Below are 15202 nucleotides of genomic sequence, written 5' to 3' on the forward strand. Positions count from 1 at the left end.
AAAAAAAAAAAAAAACTTCTTAGGGTTGGGGACCTGGGTGGCTCAATCAGTTGAGTGTCTGACTCTTGGTTTTGGCTCATGTCACAATCTCAGGGTGGTAAGATCAAGCCTGCATCAGGCTCCACAGCCCACTTGAGAGTCTTTTCCTCCCACTCTTCACCCTCTGCCCCTCCCCCGCTTACACTCTCTCCCTTTCTCAAATAAATAAAACTAAAAAAAAAATTCATAGGGTTGGGGCACCCGGCTGAGAGCATACAACTGGCAAGAGCATAGGACCCTTGATCTCAGGGTCGCAAGTTAGAGCCCACACTGGGTATAGAAACTCCTTAGAACAAAACAAAACCAAACAACAAAAAACAAAACACCTGGTAGGGTCATGGTGAGGTTAAATGGTAATACATGTAAAGCACTTAGACACATGCTTGGCATATGGAAAGCGCTTATAAATGTTACCATCATTATTATCATTAGCACCATCATCAATGCCCTGGCAAGAAAAACAAAGAATTAACACCCTTTAGCAAGTGAGGGTTGGGAAGAGAGTCAGATTTGGAGGGAGGGAGGAACAGGCAGGAGCTTTTCAAAATCAATCACCCAGGTCCCCAAAGGGGTTTTGAATCAGGGGTGAGAGGAGAGGAATGTCACTGATCTAGAGGTCAAGTCCTGCTGGCCTCAGCACATGCAGGCAGAGGGGAGCGGGGAGTGATGAGAACAGAGCTGGGTTCAGGCTATGAGTACATGAGCCAAACAAGTGCTGTGGGCCCACAACATATGCAAGGGCTTCCTTCGCCCTCCTTCTCCCCAGCATCCAGGGGTCTGGGGAACCCCAGTGCCCACCTCGGGTACTCCTAATGGTTCTTTTTTTTATCTCGCCCTCCCCACTCGCGCGGTAGTTATTTTCAGAACCCGAATGCTTCCTAGAATTTTGCAGTGACAACCCATCAACAGAGAAAACAAATCACCACAGGGAGCGCCCCAGGGATGGAGGGAAGCCACCTTGCCCCCTTTCAGAGGCAGCCACTTTCCCCTGCACCTTTCAAATAGCCAGAGGCCAAGAACTCCCCTCCATGACTGTATCCCACCAACACCTGAGGGCCCTCCTCTTGCTCTTACCCGTGGCCAGGAAGCGATGAGCAGCCAGAAGTAGCTGAGGTGAAATTTTCACCTTGAGTTCATTGTCAGCATCTTTGAAGGCTGAGAAGTCGCGTTTATTTTTCTCAGATACTCGTTTCCGGCTTCGATTGTCGGCTGTAAGAGAAAGAATCTAGAACTGAGAATTCGGTTCCCAGTGACTCGGGAACACACTAGAACCTGCACGCCAGCTCCCGGCTCTGCAGTCTCCTCTTCCACACACAAGCAGCACTGTCTGATTCAAGGCAGGCTCCCTGGCTCGATGCTGAGGCACGAAGGCCAGGGGGAGCAAAGATACTCTCCTCTCACCGATCTGAGCAATGTGCCCAACGCTCACCCTGGCCAGTGTGAGGCACCCAGTTCCTGGGCCTCAGGGCGCCGGGCCTCCCACATCCCTGCATTGTGTGGCCTTCCCACCTAAGGACACCTAGGCTGTGAGCAGGAAAAGGGTTCCAGGCCAATGGGAAGAATGGAACTCACTGTACATATCCGACTCGTCCAGGATCTCAGACTTGATGATCTCCTCAATGACGTCCTCCAGGGTGACCAGGCCCAGCACCTCGTAGAAGGGGTCACCTTCACCCTCGTTGTTCACCTTCTGCACGATGGCCAGGTGGGACTTCCCTTGGGGGATGATGCAATGAGTCAGAAAAAAGCAAAGGGCCCAGTCATGAGATGCCTCCACCAAAATATTAACACACTTAGGGTCATGAGTCACTGGGGTGGGGTCATGGGTGGTTTTTTCCCTTTTCTCTATTTCCTAAAGTTTCTGCTACAAACAGATGTTGCTTTTATGAAAAGGAAAACCAAAAGTACATTTTTAAATTTTAAGGCATTTCATCAAAGAGCTTTTGTTTCATGAGAATGAAAATGGCAAAGTCTTGGCGGCGCCTGAGTGGCTCAGTGGGCTAAGCCACTGACTTCGGCTCAGGTCATGATCTCAGGGTCCTGGGATTGAGCCCCGCATCGGGCTCTTTGCTCAGCAGGGAGCCTGCTTCCTCCTCTCTCTCTGCCTGCCTCTCTGCCTGCTTGTCATCTCTCTCTGTCAAATAAATAAATAAAATCTTTAAAAAAAAAAAAAAGAAAGAAAGAAAATGGCAAAGTCTCGCCTGGGTCTCCTGAAAGTCCTGGAGGAGGGAAAGACACACACTGACAAGCTGTGGACTATGGAGCGGTCGGTTGGAGACATGTGGGTGCCAACTGGACATGGGTTCCTCTGATGGCCCACGCTGCCCATGGGGCCTCCAGGGCCACTCACATTCCTTCACCCTGCTCTCCTTGGTAAATGCCCCAGCATGTATCCAGGGCCATGATACTGCCCAAGGCAAAGGCTCTCAGTTCCCAAAAACCATTAACAAATTAGCCCAGGCTGTAATTAGGCCAGGCAAGTACTATAATTAGAGAAGGGCCACCTCTTCAACCTAAAGAAGAGAAAGTCAGAAGGCAGAGGGAGGGGAGGAGGGACCCTCCATAGAAGTTTGTTGGGGGGGGGGGGGCACGGCAGGGCTTTCCAGGCCCTTGTTTTGGGTTTCTACCCTGTTCCTGTGCCCATCGTCCCAGTGGGTGACAGGAGGGAGACAGCCAAGGCTTGGCCTGCACTGTAGTTCGGATGGGCTGTGTAGCCCACACAGGGACCCAGATTTGGAGCAGCCAAAGGGAGAAAGTCCTGGGCGAGCTGAGAAGGTCAAGCCAGGGTCTCCTGGGCAGCTTCCCCTTCACAACCCAGTCTGAGGGCCTCACTCAAAGGACTTCTCTGGAGAGGGCGTTTTCCAAGTCTCCAAGGCCACTCCAAATCCCCCAACCCCAGGATGTGCCCCTCAGAACTCCAGAGAGCTGCCAGTTCTCAGGACCAGCATTTAAAAAAATAAAATAACAAAGATATCAGAATACGCCACATGTGATGGCGGATGGGGGGGACTGTTTTGTGCAACTTTCACCATCACGTGTCAGTCACTGTGGTACACTCATCTCCAGCTCTGAGTTATGGTCAAAAAACTTTCAGCACCTTGCTCGAACTATGTACCCAGACCAGACCTAGACAGAGCCGTGTCTAGACTCAAAGACTTCCTAGCGTCTTCTAGACAGGGGCTGATGAGAGCAAGTGTTCTGTCAAGGTCTTCCAGCAGGCCGCAGCCCCTCAGAGCCAGGACCCTGGGGGTCTGGCCCCCCAGGCCTCTCTGCCTGCTGGAGGCTGCCCACCCAGGAGTGCCTTCTGGAAAGAGAAATGATGCTCAGTCAGGAAGGAACCAGAGTTAAAACAAAGTCGCATTTACCACCTTCCAGACTGGCATGCTCTAAGACCAGTAACACCCAATGCTGGGGGAAGCAAGGGAAACAAGCATGCCCTCAGGTCCTCGGGTTGGTGGGCAGGTAAATGGACGAACTTCAGGAGGCCAATTATGCAGCATGACTCAAAACCAAAGGTCCCTAACCTTGGACTCAGATATTCCACAGGTAGGAAGCTGGATATAATCGTCTCCAAAGCAGAAAAGGCACAGAAGCAAAGAGGTTTGGCAGAACCTTGTTTTTAACCACCTCAAACCAGAAACTACCCACATCAATAGCAATGGAGCAGGAGTCCTGCCACTGCTCCGAGGAGAAAGCAGCAGGGAACAGACAGACAGAATGTGGAATGAAGCCCAACACAGGCTGCTGGTGGAAGGGCGAGCAGGGGGACAGACTGCATGGTGTCTGCTGGACTGAGGGCTGGCAGGGTGGTGAACTGCCCTGAAATGCAGGGAAGAGTAACAGTGGTCACCTCCCAGGTTAAGCAGAGTTTGGGGGAGGGGCCCTTGTACCCTGTACGCTGTCCTCTCCTAATTCTGTTCTGTTTGATAGGCTCTATAATTTTTTTAATTGAGAAAAAATCAGGGAAAAAACATAATTAAGGGGAACAAAGGGAGATTAGTGAGTGTCCAGGGTGAGCAAGGACCCTCTGTGCCTAAACCAGCATAGACCAAGTCCCAGGAAACAGGGTGCATCGGAACGTGGCTCAGATAGCCAGTGGCTAGCTCAGAGCCTGGAAGTCAGAGTCCCCACATAGAAGGGACATAGCTTCAATAACCTGAGAAAAATGTCCTCCTCCCCACTGAACCTCCAACCAACCAAGGCTTACAACAAATCCCGACACAGTCACGGGTCACACTGGACCACACCAGGAAAGGCCGGTGGCTTCTCTAAAGGACAGAAATATCCGTCCTACAAAGGAAACACGTGGACTCCTTGACCCCAATCTTGGGGCTGCTCTCAGCCCTGGGGCCCTCTTTCTGAGGCTCCTTTGTGTGTGGTGTGAGGGGGGCAGGCGGGCGCCCTCCAGAGACAGGTAACTTGCAGGTGTACAGACCTGGAGCACCGCCCACAGTCACCCTAGCTCTGTGTGCTAAGCGCCCCGTGTGTGTGTGTGTGTGTGTGCGCGCGCGCGCGTGCCCACTGGTACTGACTGTGGCAGAGTCTCCTCCCTCCCAGAGAACCTTTCTTGCCAAGGTCAGCAGTGACCTCCAGTGGTGGGGTCTCAAGCTCGGGCTGCAGATTCTGACCAGGGGTCACTCTCTCCTGCTTCCTGGAAACACTCCCTCTCCCTGGCTTCTAGCACACAGCTCTCCTGCTGCTCCACTGCCCTCTGAGGCTGCTGTTCCTCCCTGACCTCTATGTCAGAGGGTCCCAAGGCTCAGTTCTTGGACCTGTCCCTTGCCTCGTGACTTTAAACACAAACTGAATGTCAAGGTGTCTCAAACACTTGCGGCCCAGCCCTCTCCCGCACCCTCCAAACTCTGTACCCAACTGCCAGCTGACAGCTAGCTAGCTCCTCCCAGAAGCCCAACACCTTGAACTCCACATGGCCGAAATCAAGTTCCTGCCCTTCTTCCCCCCAGCCTTCCCCATCTCTGTCTGTTGGGTAGATAAGGCCATGGGGGAGTCAACTGTCCCTCCTCTCTTTCTCTATCCTTCTCCATCCAACCTTTCCATCAGATCCCCTCAGCTCTGCCCGCACCCGACAACCAGACTCCAGCTCTTCCAGGGGCCTCCACTGCTAGTCACATTCTGGGCCACATGCACCTCCTTCTCACCCAGACGGCTAAACTAGTCATCTCCCTGCTTTATCTTGGGCCAGGTCAGCTCTCAACACAGCAGTAAGACGGGTGACGTCAGGTCACCTCATGTCTCACCAAGTCCCTCCAGTGGTTCCTGTCTCACCCCACGTAAAAGCCTCCTGCCCGAGTGGCCCGGCTGTCCAGAGCCCTTGGTGCTGACCATGTCCTATCTGTACTCCTCTCTCCAGTGCTCAAGTCAGCCACAAGGCCTCCTTGTTGTTCCTCATACCTGAGGCTGCTCCTTTTGCAGGGATCCCCCGGAGGGGGCCCCCTCGGTGAGGTCTACCCTGAGGGCCTCCGTGAAAAATGCGATCCTTCCTCCAGCGCCCTAACCCTGATCATGAACTCACCTAAAATATATGACATAATATGTTTATTCGTTGTATTTATTGTTTCTGACCCATCTTCTGCTAGATTTTGAGCGCATTACAGGAGGGGCTTTAGTCTGTGTCCTCAAAACTCAGAATGGTGGGCGGCACACACCAAGTGTTTAACAGGTATCTGTGGAATAAAGGACTCCATTCACACAGATGTTTCCTTAGGAGAAATGTAATCAACGCGAAGGGGGAAAGGGATGAAGACGAGAGAAGAATTCCTTTTAATTTTAGTAATTAAGAAGTTTCTGTAATTTAAAAATGATCTTGGGGGCACCTGAGTGGCTCAATGGGTTTAAGCCTCTGCCTTCGGCTTGGTCGTGATCTTGGGGTCCTGGAATGGAGCCCCGCATCGGGCTCTTTGCTCAGTGGGGAGCCTGCTTCCCTCTCTCTCTTTGCCTGCCTCTCTGCCTACTTTGCTCTAATAAGTAAATAAAATCTTTTTTTTTTTTTTAATTTACCTTTTAAAATAAAAGGGCCAACTGGGGACCTCTATTTATGATCCTCATTGTATGAAATTTAAGTCTACTACAGAATGTTTATTTTAATGAGTTCCCTCATTTTATTACCAGCGTCCATTCAACTGGATAATTGGATTTTGGGGGTGGCTGGGTGAGAAATGGAACATGAAAATGTAAATAATACATCTACCCCAAAAGCTAAGAAGCCCCCATTTTTCAAAGTAGTCCTTATTCAAAGAAAAAAGACTGAGGAAATAACAGCAAAATGCTTGTATGTGGCTCCTCCATGTGAAATTGTTCATATTTGACTATTTTTGACCAGCCAAAATGATACTTTCATATGATTAAACCTGAAAGTATGGAGGGGTTCAGGATATGGTTTGTTTCTTTTTTATACTTTTCTGAAGAGAGAGTATTAATTTTATAATCAGAAAGAAACACATCTATTGGGGTGTCTGGGTGACTCAGTTGTTGGGCGTCTGCCTTTGGCTCAGGTCATGATCCCAGCGTCCTGGGATCGAGCCCCACATTGGGTTCCCTGCTCTGTGGAAAGCCTGCTTCTCCCTCTCCCATTCCCCCTGCTTGTGTTCCCTCTCTCGCTGTGTCTCCCTCTGTCAAATAAATAAATAAAATCTTTTAAAAAAAGAAAGAAAAGAAACATATCCATTAGAAGTAGCTCTGAAAAACACTCTCCTACTGCTTTCCCCAGGGACTCAGGGCTTCTGGAGCCTTTTACACTCATGCGCTGCTCCTACAGGGCAAACTGGCTGTGGGAAAGGAGGCACCATGAGGTCGCCCTCGGTCTGCTCTGGGCCACACCTGGCTGGCAAGCTTGCCCACTCTGCCTTTGTCGACCTTTGTTCCGCCAGGTCTCCTCTCAGTCAGAGAACCCTGTGGCCTCTTTCACTGCCCTCTCCCATCTGGAATGGGGCAGAGTAAGAGGCCCCAGAACCTGACTGAGTCCCTGTGCACCCTTGGCTCCGCCCTGAGGGGCTCAACCTTGGGGTCTGTTAGCACTCCCTGCCCAGCCTGGCCCCAGCTCTCCCTCCGCCCTTCACCAGCACTGGTATGGCTGCCTTTGCTGCCGGCCGGTGTCCAGCTCGGCCAGGCCCACACTGTGACTTCACTGCTCTCCATGCTATACCCCAGCCCCGCCTACCTCATGCCTGGAACACAGCAGACCCCCAGACTCTGCTGGATCCCTACAAGCTGGTCTCCTGGGGCCCCAGGGAGCCCAGTCCTCCGCCTTCCACAGTGCGTATCTTAGCAGACTGCTGTGTCCTTTCCCCCCATAAAAAAAACTTTATAATCTCGTAAAGACTGTAAGAAAGACACCTTAGAAGGTGCTGGGTTTCAAAGTCCACAAGGTCCCTGAGAGGCCCCACTTACCAGCTCCAGCTGCCTTTTCTCATGTGGAACATCCAGAGGTCCCAGATCAGACATGGGATTGGCCACTACCCTAGGTGGTGTCCTGGGCATCTTCCCCTGCTGGTCCCCCAGCAAATTCCAGCCACTGACCTCCCAAGCTCCCAGCACAGGCCCAGAGCTCTCACACACCTCCCTTGGGGAGAGGTGCTGGCCTCTGGGTGCCAGAAGACGGGATCTCAGGCCATGGGTCTGCACTTGCCGGCAACAGGGCACCTAATTTCCTGGGAATCCTCCCCCCCCCACCACCCTAGCAAAGGGGAAAGATTAAGCTGACTATTAATAGTGCTGATCTCAACCAGTAGGAGGGGCAGCCCAGCCCAGCCCAGCAAGATGACACAGGTGGGGCATGCGTAGGCGTAGGCGTAGGCAGGCATAGGCAGGGAAGCAGAGGAGCACAGCCACAGGAGATACAGCCCTGCACAGCCCTCCACCCCAGGGACCCCTCCACAGGCAGGTGGGAGAGCTACACACAAGACCAAGTTTCCCTAAGTATCCCTAAGCAGGAAGCCCAGGCTGGGGAGGAGCAGGGAGTGAGCCATTTAATCAATAAGCAACTTAAGAGAACACTGGGGAGATGTTTAATTTTAATATAAATTAAAATATACTATTAGACCACAGAGACTAAAACAGTGCAGTACTGGAGAGAACAATGACACTTTTTTTCTTCAGGATTTGGCAGCACGTGTCAAAACAAAAAATGTGCAAGACCTTGGCCTCAGCCATTTCTTCCACACTAGGATAGACCTTGATACAAAGGGAAAACCCAGGCTGGTGTGCAAGCTGTGGCCAGGAGGGTCCATCTAGTGTGGTTTATGACACAGTATTGCAGCCACTAAAAATTAGGCTGATGCAGACAGAAATTTATTTAAAGAGACAGTGGTTCACCACCTGCATAAAGCAAAAAGTTACAAAGTAAGAAAATTAAGGATGCCTGTTTCTTCTGCTTTTGCTTTAATGCACTTTATTTTATTTTTAAAGATTTTATTTATTTATTTGACAGAGATCACACGTATGCAGAGAGGCAGGCAGAGAGAAAGTGGTAAGCAGGCTCCCTGCTGAGCAGAGAGCCTTCAGCTCAGGTGGTCATGATCCCCGGCCCTGGGATCATGACCTGAGCTGAAGGCAGAGGCTTTAACCCACTGAGCTACCCAGGCTCCCCACTTAATGCATTTTAAAATCAGCATGTATTACCTTCTTATTTTTATATTTATAATCAGAAAGGATAAGAATGATGTCTCATACTGAGGGATAGGAGAAAGCATTATAGTTGGTCCACTGCTTACCAGAAGCTGGTTCATTGCTACTTACTAGAAGAAAACACACCAAAATACTCACATTCTGAGTGGTGGGATAGGGGGCCCTTCATTTCCTAATCATTTTCCTCCTTTCTGAAAGTTTCTACAATAAATACATTACTTTATTTTTACATTTTATTAAGGAAGCCATCAATAAATACAGCCACTATTAGCTGGTCAGATTTTTAAAAGGAAAAGGAAGGGGACGCCTGGGTGGCTCAGTGGGTTAAGCCTCTGCCTTCAGCTCAGGTCATGATCTCAGGGTCCTGGGATCCAGCCCCACATCAGGCTCTCTGCTCAGTGGGGAGTCTGCTTCCCCACTGCCACCCCACCCCCGGCCTGCCTCTCTGCCTACTTGTGATCTCTGTCAAATAAATAAGTGAAATCTTAAAAAATAAATAAATAAGATAAAATAAAAGGAAAAGGAAAATGGAAAGCAAGACAAAAAGGAAAAAAACTGAGTGAAGCAGGAAAAATAAAAAGAGGAAGTGACAGGAGGATAGTCGTAGGGAAAAGAGAAATGGAAAGGCAGACACTGCAGCCCACTTGCCAAAACAGAAAATCGTTTCTAGAGACTTACCAGGAGACTTGCCCAGCCATTCTGAGCAAGACAACAAGACCGCCTGACACTACACGTACAAACAGCCCATCTGGAACCTTCCAGAACACGGTCTCCAAAAGGGGTATTCATTCCAGGCTCCATTCACATTTATTTGTATTTCAAAACAAATAAGCGACTTTAGCTTTTGTTTATACACAGACTGACAGTGGGATCTGAGCAGCCAGTCCCTAGGGGAAGGGGCTCCTGCCCTCACTCAATCGGTCTCCAGCCAAGTGAGAGGAGCTACAGACCCCTCATCCTTATGTCTTTAAAAAAAGTTTTTGTGGGGGCACCTGGGTGGCTCAGTGGGTTGAGCCTCTGCCTTTGGCTCGCATCATGATCTCAGGGTCCTGGTGATTGAGCCCTGCATTGGGCTCTCTGTTCAGTGGGGAACTTGCTCCCCCCCGCCCGCCTCTCTGCCTACTTGTGATCTCTCTGTGTCAAATAAATAAAATCTTTTTTTTTTTTAAGTTTTTGTGTTTGTTTTATAACATACGTGTTAGTAAAACAAACAGTACATGTATACAATTTTTGAATGGCCAGACCTTCTTTGTCCCCTCTCAAAGGAGCTACACCGATGTGCCCCCCAGGGCCTACCTCCTCCCCTCAGCTATGAAACAGTGGGGGTAAGCATGTTCTGGGGCAGGGAGCCCAGGCACTATCCCTCTCACATCTACTACTCACAGGAGGAAACTGATTCTCAGGGAAGTCCTGTCCAGGATCATCACACTGTGAGGGGGAGAAGAAGCTGGGATTCAGAAAAGGGGATTCCTAAGTAATACTCACCTTTCTTTTTGTTTTGTTTTGTTTTAATAAAGATTTTATTTATTTATTTACAGAGAGAGAGATCACAACTAAGCAGAGAGGCAAACGGAGATAGAGGGGGAAGCTGGCTCTCTGCCAAAGAGAACCTGATGCTGGATTCCATCCCAGGACCCTGCCACCTGAGCTAAAGGCAGAGGTTTAACCGACTGAGCCACCCAGGTACCCCTAATACTCTCCTTTTAAACCAAACACCCCGGGGGTGCAGCTATTGACAAGCAGAAGTTAGGAGACCCTAAGACTGGTCTCTCACCCAGGGACAGGGCTTCATGGCTTTCATTTTTCATTTAGCCAGCAGTCTCTAATTTTTTAACCTTTTATGATGGAAAATATCAAGCATCTACAAAAGTACAGGAAATAATATAATTACACCCTCAGGGCCCTTCACTGAACTTAAACAATTAACAACTCCAACTCCTGCGGCCAATCTTGTTTCCTCTTCCCTCCTACCCACTTCACTGGCTTATTTTGAAGCAAATCTCAGATTTTATCTGTAAACATCTATAAATTTTACAGGCTCTTGGGGTCAGTATCTCTAAAAGATAAGGACTCTTACCTGGCAGACCACAATAGAACACAATACCACATCTAATATGTAATTCCTTAAGATCATTAATATCAAGCGTCTAACTTCCCTGATTTTTCTTCAATGAGTTTTACATCTAATTTGTATATATATGCATATATCTTTTTCTGATATTGGTAACAAAAGTACAAAGGACATTAAGATCACTTATAATCCTGCCTTCCAAAGACAACTTCCAAAGATTAACTTTTTATTAAATACTTTTAAAATTAAATAATTTGTAAATACTTCGCATTGTTTTTCCATGTCATAAAAATATTTTAAAAAAATAAAAGTCCTCATAATACCTCATTGGACACATGTGTAAATAATTCTTAACCTCACTGGGCTCTTAAATTACGGCCCACCCTTTTTGTGCCATTATGGAAATCTCTGTAATGAATGTATTTGGATATATCTCTGTGTCCTTCAGATACATTTCTAAAAGGAAAATCACTGGGTCAAAAGACAGGTTTGGGGGGCGCCTGGGTGGCTCAGTGGGTTGAGCCACTGCCTTCGGCTCGGGTCATGATCTCGGGATCCTGGGATCAAGTCCCGCATGGGGCTCTCTGCTCAGCAGGGGGCCTGCTTCCCTTCATCTCCCTCTGCCTGCCTCTCTGCCTGCTTGTGATCTCTCTCTGTCAAATAAATAAATGAAATCTTTAAAAAAAAAAAAAAAAAAAAAGACAGGTTTGGGGTTTTAAGTTTCTTAGGTTATCTAAGGAGTGAGGTCAGATGGAATGCTGATGTCTTTGTCTTCAGGGATGTGGAAACTTCTGGAAGATACAGCCAGGGACACAGTTCAGAAGGCTGGGAGGAACAAACTAGAGGTATTTTGCACAGCAAAAGAAAATGAAGTGGAGAGAAGATGCTGGTCTGGCTGACAATGCCTCCCTGAGCATGAGAAGGGCAAGGGCAAGCAACCCATCAGGAGATGCCAAGGGGGTCCCCAGCCTTAGCCTCCTTTCAGCTCTGGACCCTTACAACAAACTGCTTCCTCCTTTCCACCAGTCCTCTCTGCTCAGGAGCACCTCTGAGTATCTATCATCCCGGCTCCTGTCCATCTAGCCTCCCACCCCAACCCTCCAGCACCCCCAGCCAGGAGGAGCCCCATTCTTAACATACCTCCCGGCTCAACTGCTTACAGACTCAAAGCTCCCTTACTGCCCTGTGAGGCACCTGTTCTTTGGCTCTGTGCAACCAGCTGGTAACCAACAGGAGACTCAATATAAAAGATGGACCATTATTAATGAGGCCACATGTCCCATGTTCGTTTGTCAAGAAGATGTAACAGGAAATTCTGCTAAATGCTTAGCTGACTGACATCAGGATACATTAAGTCTGGGGGTAGGGGGCTAGCCTTCTACTTAACTAACCCTAGTAATCACATCCGCATCATAAAAAAAAGAAAAGAAAAGAACATTTGTTTTTTCTTTTTACCTTGGTGAACACCCATTGGTAATTGTTAATCACATACTGTGCCCAAATGTTTACAAACTATAAAAATCATCCTAGACCTCACATCCAAACATGAGAGAGAAAAACTGCAGCACCATTTGGTGTGGGGCTGAGGCTGTTACAAGTAGAAGGAGGGGAGGAGGTGGAAAAGGGCAAGAATATTGCTTGGTATGTTCCAACTTCCTCACCCCAACTGGGCCATTAGTAGAAGAGAGAAAAGGGACTTAACTACCAAACAATTATTTTTCCTGCCATAAAACAAAACCCAAAACCCTAACAGAGATATCCTGTACTGTCTTCCTCCGTGGTTGGTTGGTTAATGGCTGGAAAAAACAGTTGTAGACCTCTCTCTCATGAACACAGATGCCAAAATTCTAAATAAAGAAATTGGTAAATCAAATCCAATGATGCATGGCAAGAATCATACCTGATGACTAAGTCAGGTTTATTCCAGTTATGCAATAAATGTTTACGGGTGAACATTTAAAAATCAATCGGTATAATTCAAAATAAAGGAGGTAAATCATTCAAACATCTCAACATTAACAGTTACTTAAAAAGCATTTGGTTGGGATGCCTGGGTGGCTCAGTGGGTTAAGCCGCTGCCTTCGGCTCGGGTCATGATCTCAGGGTCCTGGGATCGAGTCCCGCATCGGGCTCTCTGCTCAGCAGGGAGCCTGCTTCCTCCTCTCTCTCTCTGCCTGCCTCTCTGCCTACTTGTAATCTCTCTGTCAAAAAAAAAAAAAAAAAATTAAAAAAAAAAAAAAAAAAAAAAAAAGCATTTGGTAAAATTCAAAATCATACCTACTGACAAATTTGGAAAGCCTACCCTGAAACCTAGACTGAGGCACCACCTAGCCAATGAAATTAAGCAAGAACAAGACATAAAATGTGTAAGGTGTAGCAATAAGTAAATAAAACTGCCATTGTTCACAGGCAACATAATTACGTGTGTAAACAATCCAAAAGAATCTAAAATAAACTATTAGAATTAATGAGTAAATTTAACAAGGATTAAATGAGTAAATTTAACAATGGATTAAAGCTCACTATACAAAAATTATCCATACTTGTGCTGTATTATAAAGAATACATCTGGGGCACCTGGGTGGCTGAGTTGGTTAAGCGTCTGCCTTTGGCTCAAGCCATAAACCTAGGGTCCTGGGGTGGAGTCCCTTATTGGGCTCCCTGTTCACTGGGGAGCCTGCTTCTCCCTCTCTCTTTGCTACACCCCTTGCTAGTGTGTGCTCTCTCTTTCTCTCTCACTCTCTCAAATAAATAAATAAAATCTTAAAAAAAAAAATTTGGGTCCTGGACCCTGGCTCCCCAAATCCCTTGGAATTTCCTGAGTAAACAGAAGCAGCTTTTGTTATCCTAATGAACAACTCCAGGTGGGCCCCTAGAGAGCTTCAGGGCAGGGTTGGTCACCAGCAAAGCCAAGCATTAGAGGGTCAGACCTTTCAGGTGTCCTACATCCAGGGAAGGCAGCAAGCCAGGCCCGGAGTCCAATCACATAGCCAATAACTTAATCATTTGTGCCCAGACACTGAAATTCTGATAAAAGCTCTGGACTGCACCTGAGGAGGTTGGGGAAGAAAAAAAAAATGACCCTCTGCACCTCCAGAGCTCAGCGGAACTTCTCACTGTAAACACACTGACTTGCCCAGAGACAGACACACCCCAACCCCAGGGATAGAGGGCATTGCTGACTGTTCCAGACCTCATCCCATGTGTATCCTTTAAGATAAAACTGGAGCCCTCCGTGTAGCAGCACTTCTCTGAATTCTAGGGGTCATTCTAGTGAATCATTAAACCTGAGAGGTGTCGTGGGAACACTAAATCTACAGCCAGCTGTTGGGGGGGGGACTTGTGACTGGTATGTGAAGTGAGGGGAGCATGTGGAAGGACTCCATGCTCCCCTCGCTAACTCCGGGTGGTGAGCATCAGAACAGCACTGCAGTACACCTGGATCAGAACAATGTGCAACCCACATTCTCGAAAACGAAATTTTAAAGACACCTCTCAAAAATCATCAAATACCTTGAATACATGCAAGAAAAGATGTGTAAGACTTCTGTACAGAAACTGACAAAACATTGTTGAAAGAAATTAAGAGGATATCAACAAATGAGGGGTAACCATGTCTACGGAAGGGAAGACTCATCACTATAAAAATGTCAGATCTTGAGGCACCTGGGTGGCTCAGTGTTTAAAGCCTTTGTCTTCCACTCAGGCCATGATCCCAGAGCCCTGCATCAGGCTCTCTGCTCAGCGGGGAGCCTGCTTCCTCCTCTCTGCCTACTTGTGATCTCTGTCTGTCAAATAAATAAGTAAAATCTTAAAAAAAAGAAAGGTCTTCAAATGGATCTCTAGGTTCAATGCAATCCCATTAAATTTTCAGGAAAAAAGATAAAGGATAGTCAAGATAATCTTGAAGAACAAAGAACAGAATCATTATTACCAAAGAACAAAACCTACTAGAAAACTACAGCAAGTATGTCAATGTAGTACTGGCACAAGGACAGACAAACAGACCAATGGAATATGAGAGTCCAGAGGGACCCACACATACACAGCTCAACCCAGAAAGACAGTCTGCAATAAGCAGCACTGGACCAGACAGATAACGTGTATGTATTTAAAAGAAGAATCAGACTGTAACACCTCAGAAACAAAGATAAATTCCAGAAGGATTACAGATCTAAATGTGAAAGGCAAACAATATAGCTTCTAGAAAATAACACAGGATAACAGCTTCCTAACTTGTGTATAGGCCAAGAATCTTAAACAGGATCTAAAAAGCACTAACCCATAATGGACACTAAGCATTAGTCACTAGGGAGGGCGCCTGGGTGGCTCAGTTGGTTGAGTGACTGCCTTGAGCTCAGGTCATGATCCTGGAGTCCCAGGATGGAGTCCCTCAGCGAGCTTCCTGCTCAGCAGGGGGTCTGCTGCTACCTCTGACATTCCCCCTTT

At 47.7% G+C, this 15202-nt stretch overlaps 1 protein-coding gene across 2 annotated transcripts in view; it reads right to left on the reverse strand.

Moving 5' to 3' along the window:
• The window catches only part of CNNM4 (cyclin and CBS domain divalent metal cation transport mediator 4), a 37793-nt gene that overhangs the window by 10342 nt on the left and 12249 nt on the right, over window positions 1–15202 (reverse strand). For both annotated transcript variants that reach the window (XR_009405399.1, XM_059406183.1), the window contains exons 2-3: window positions 1612–1755; window positions 1114–1248 (exon numbers count right to left, since the gene is read on the reverse strand). Coding sequence is in view for 1 of the 2 variants with exons in the window: in XM_059406183.1 (XP_059262166.1) it covers window positions 1114–1248; window positions 1612–1755 (279 nt within the window). In the remaining variant the exon portion in view is untranslated. The remainder of the gene's footprint in view (window positions 1–1113; window positions 1249–1611; window positions 1756–15202) is intronic.

This window comes from Mustela nigripes, chromosome 7, assembly GCF_022355385.1.
Source record: "Mustela nigripes isolate SB6536 chromosome 7, MUSNIG.SB6536, whole genome shotgun sequence".
Classification (NCBI taxonomy): Eukaryota; Metazoa; Chordata; class Mammalia; order Carnivora; family Mustelidae; genus Mustela; species Mustela nigripes.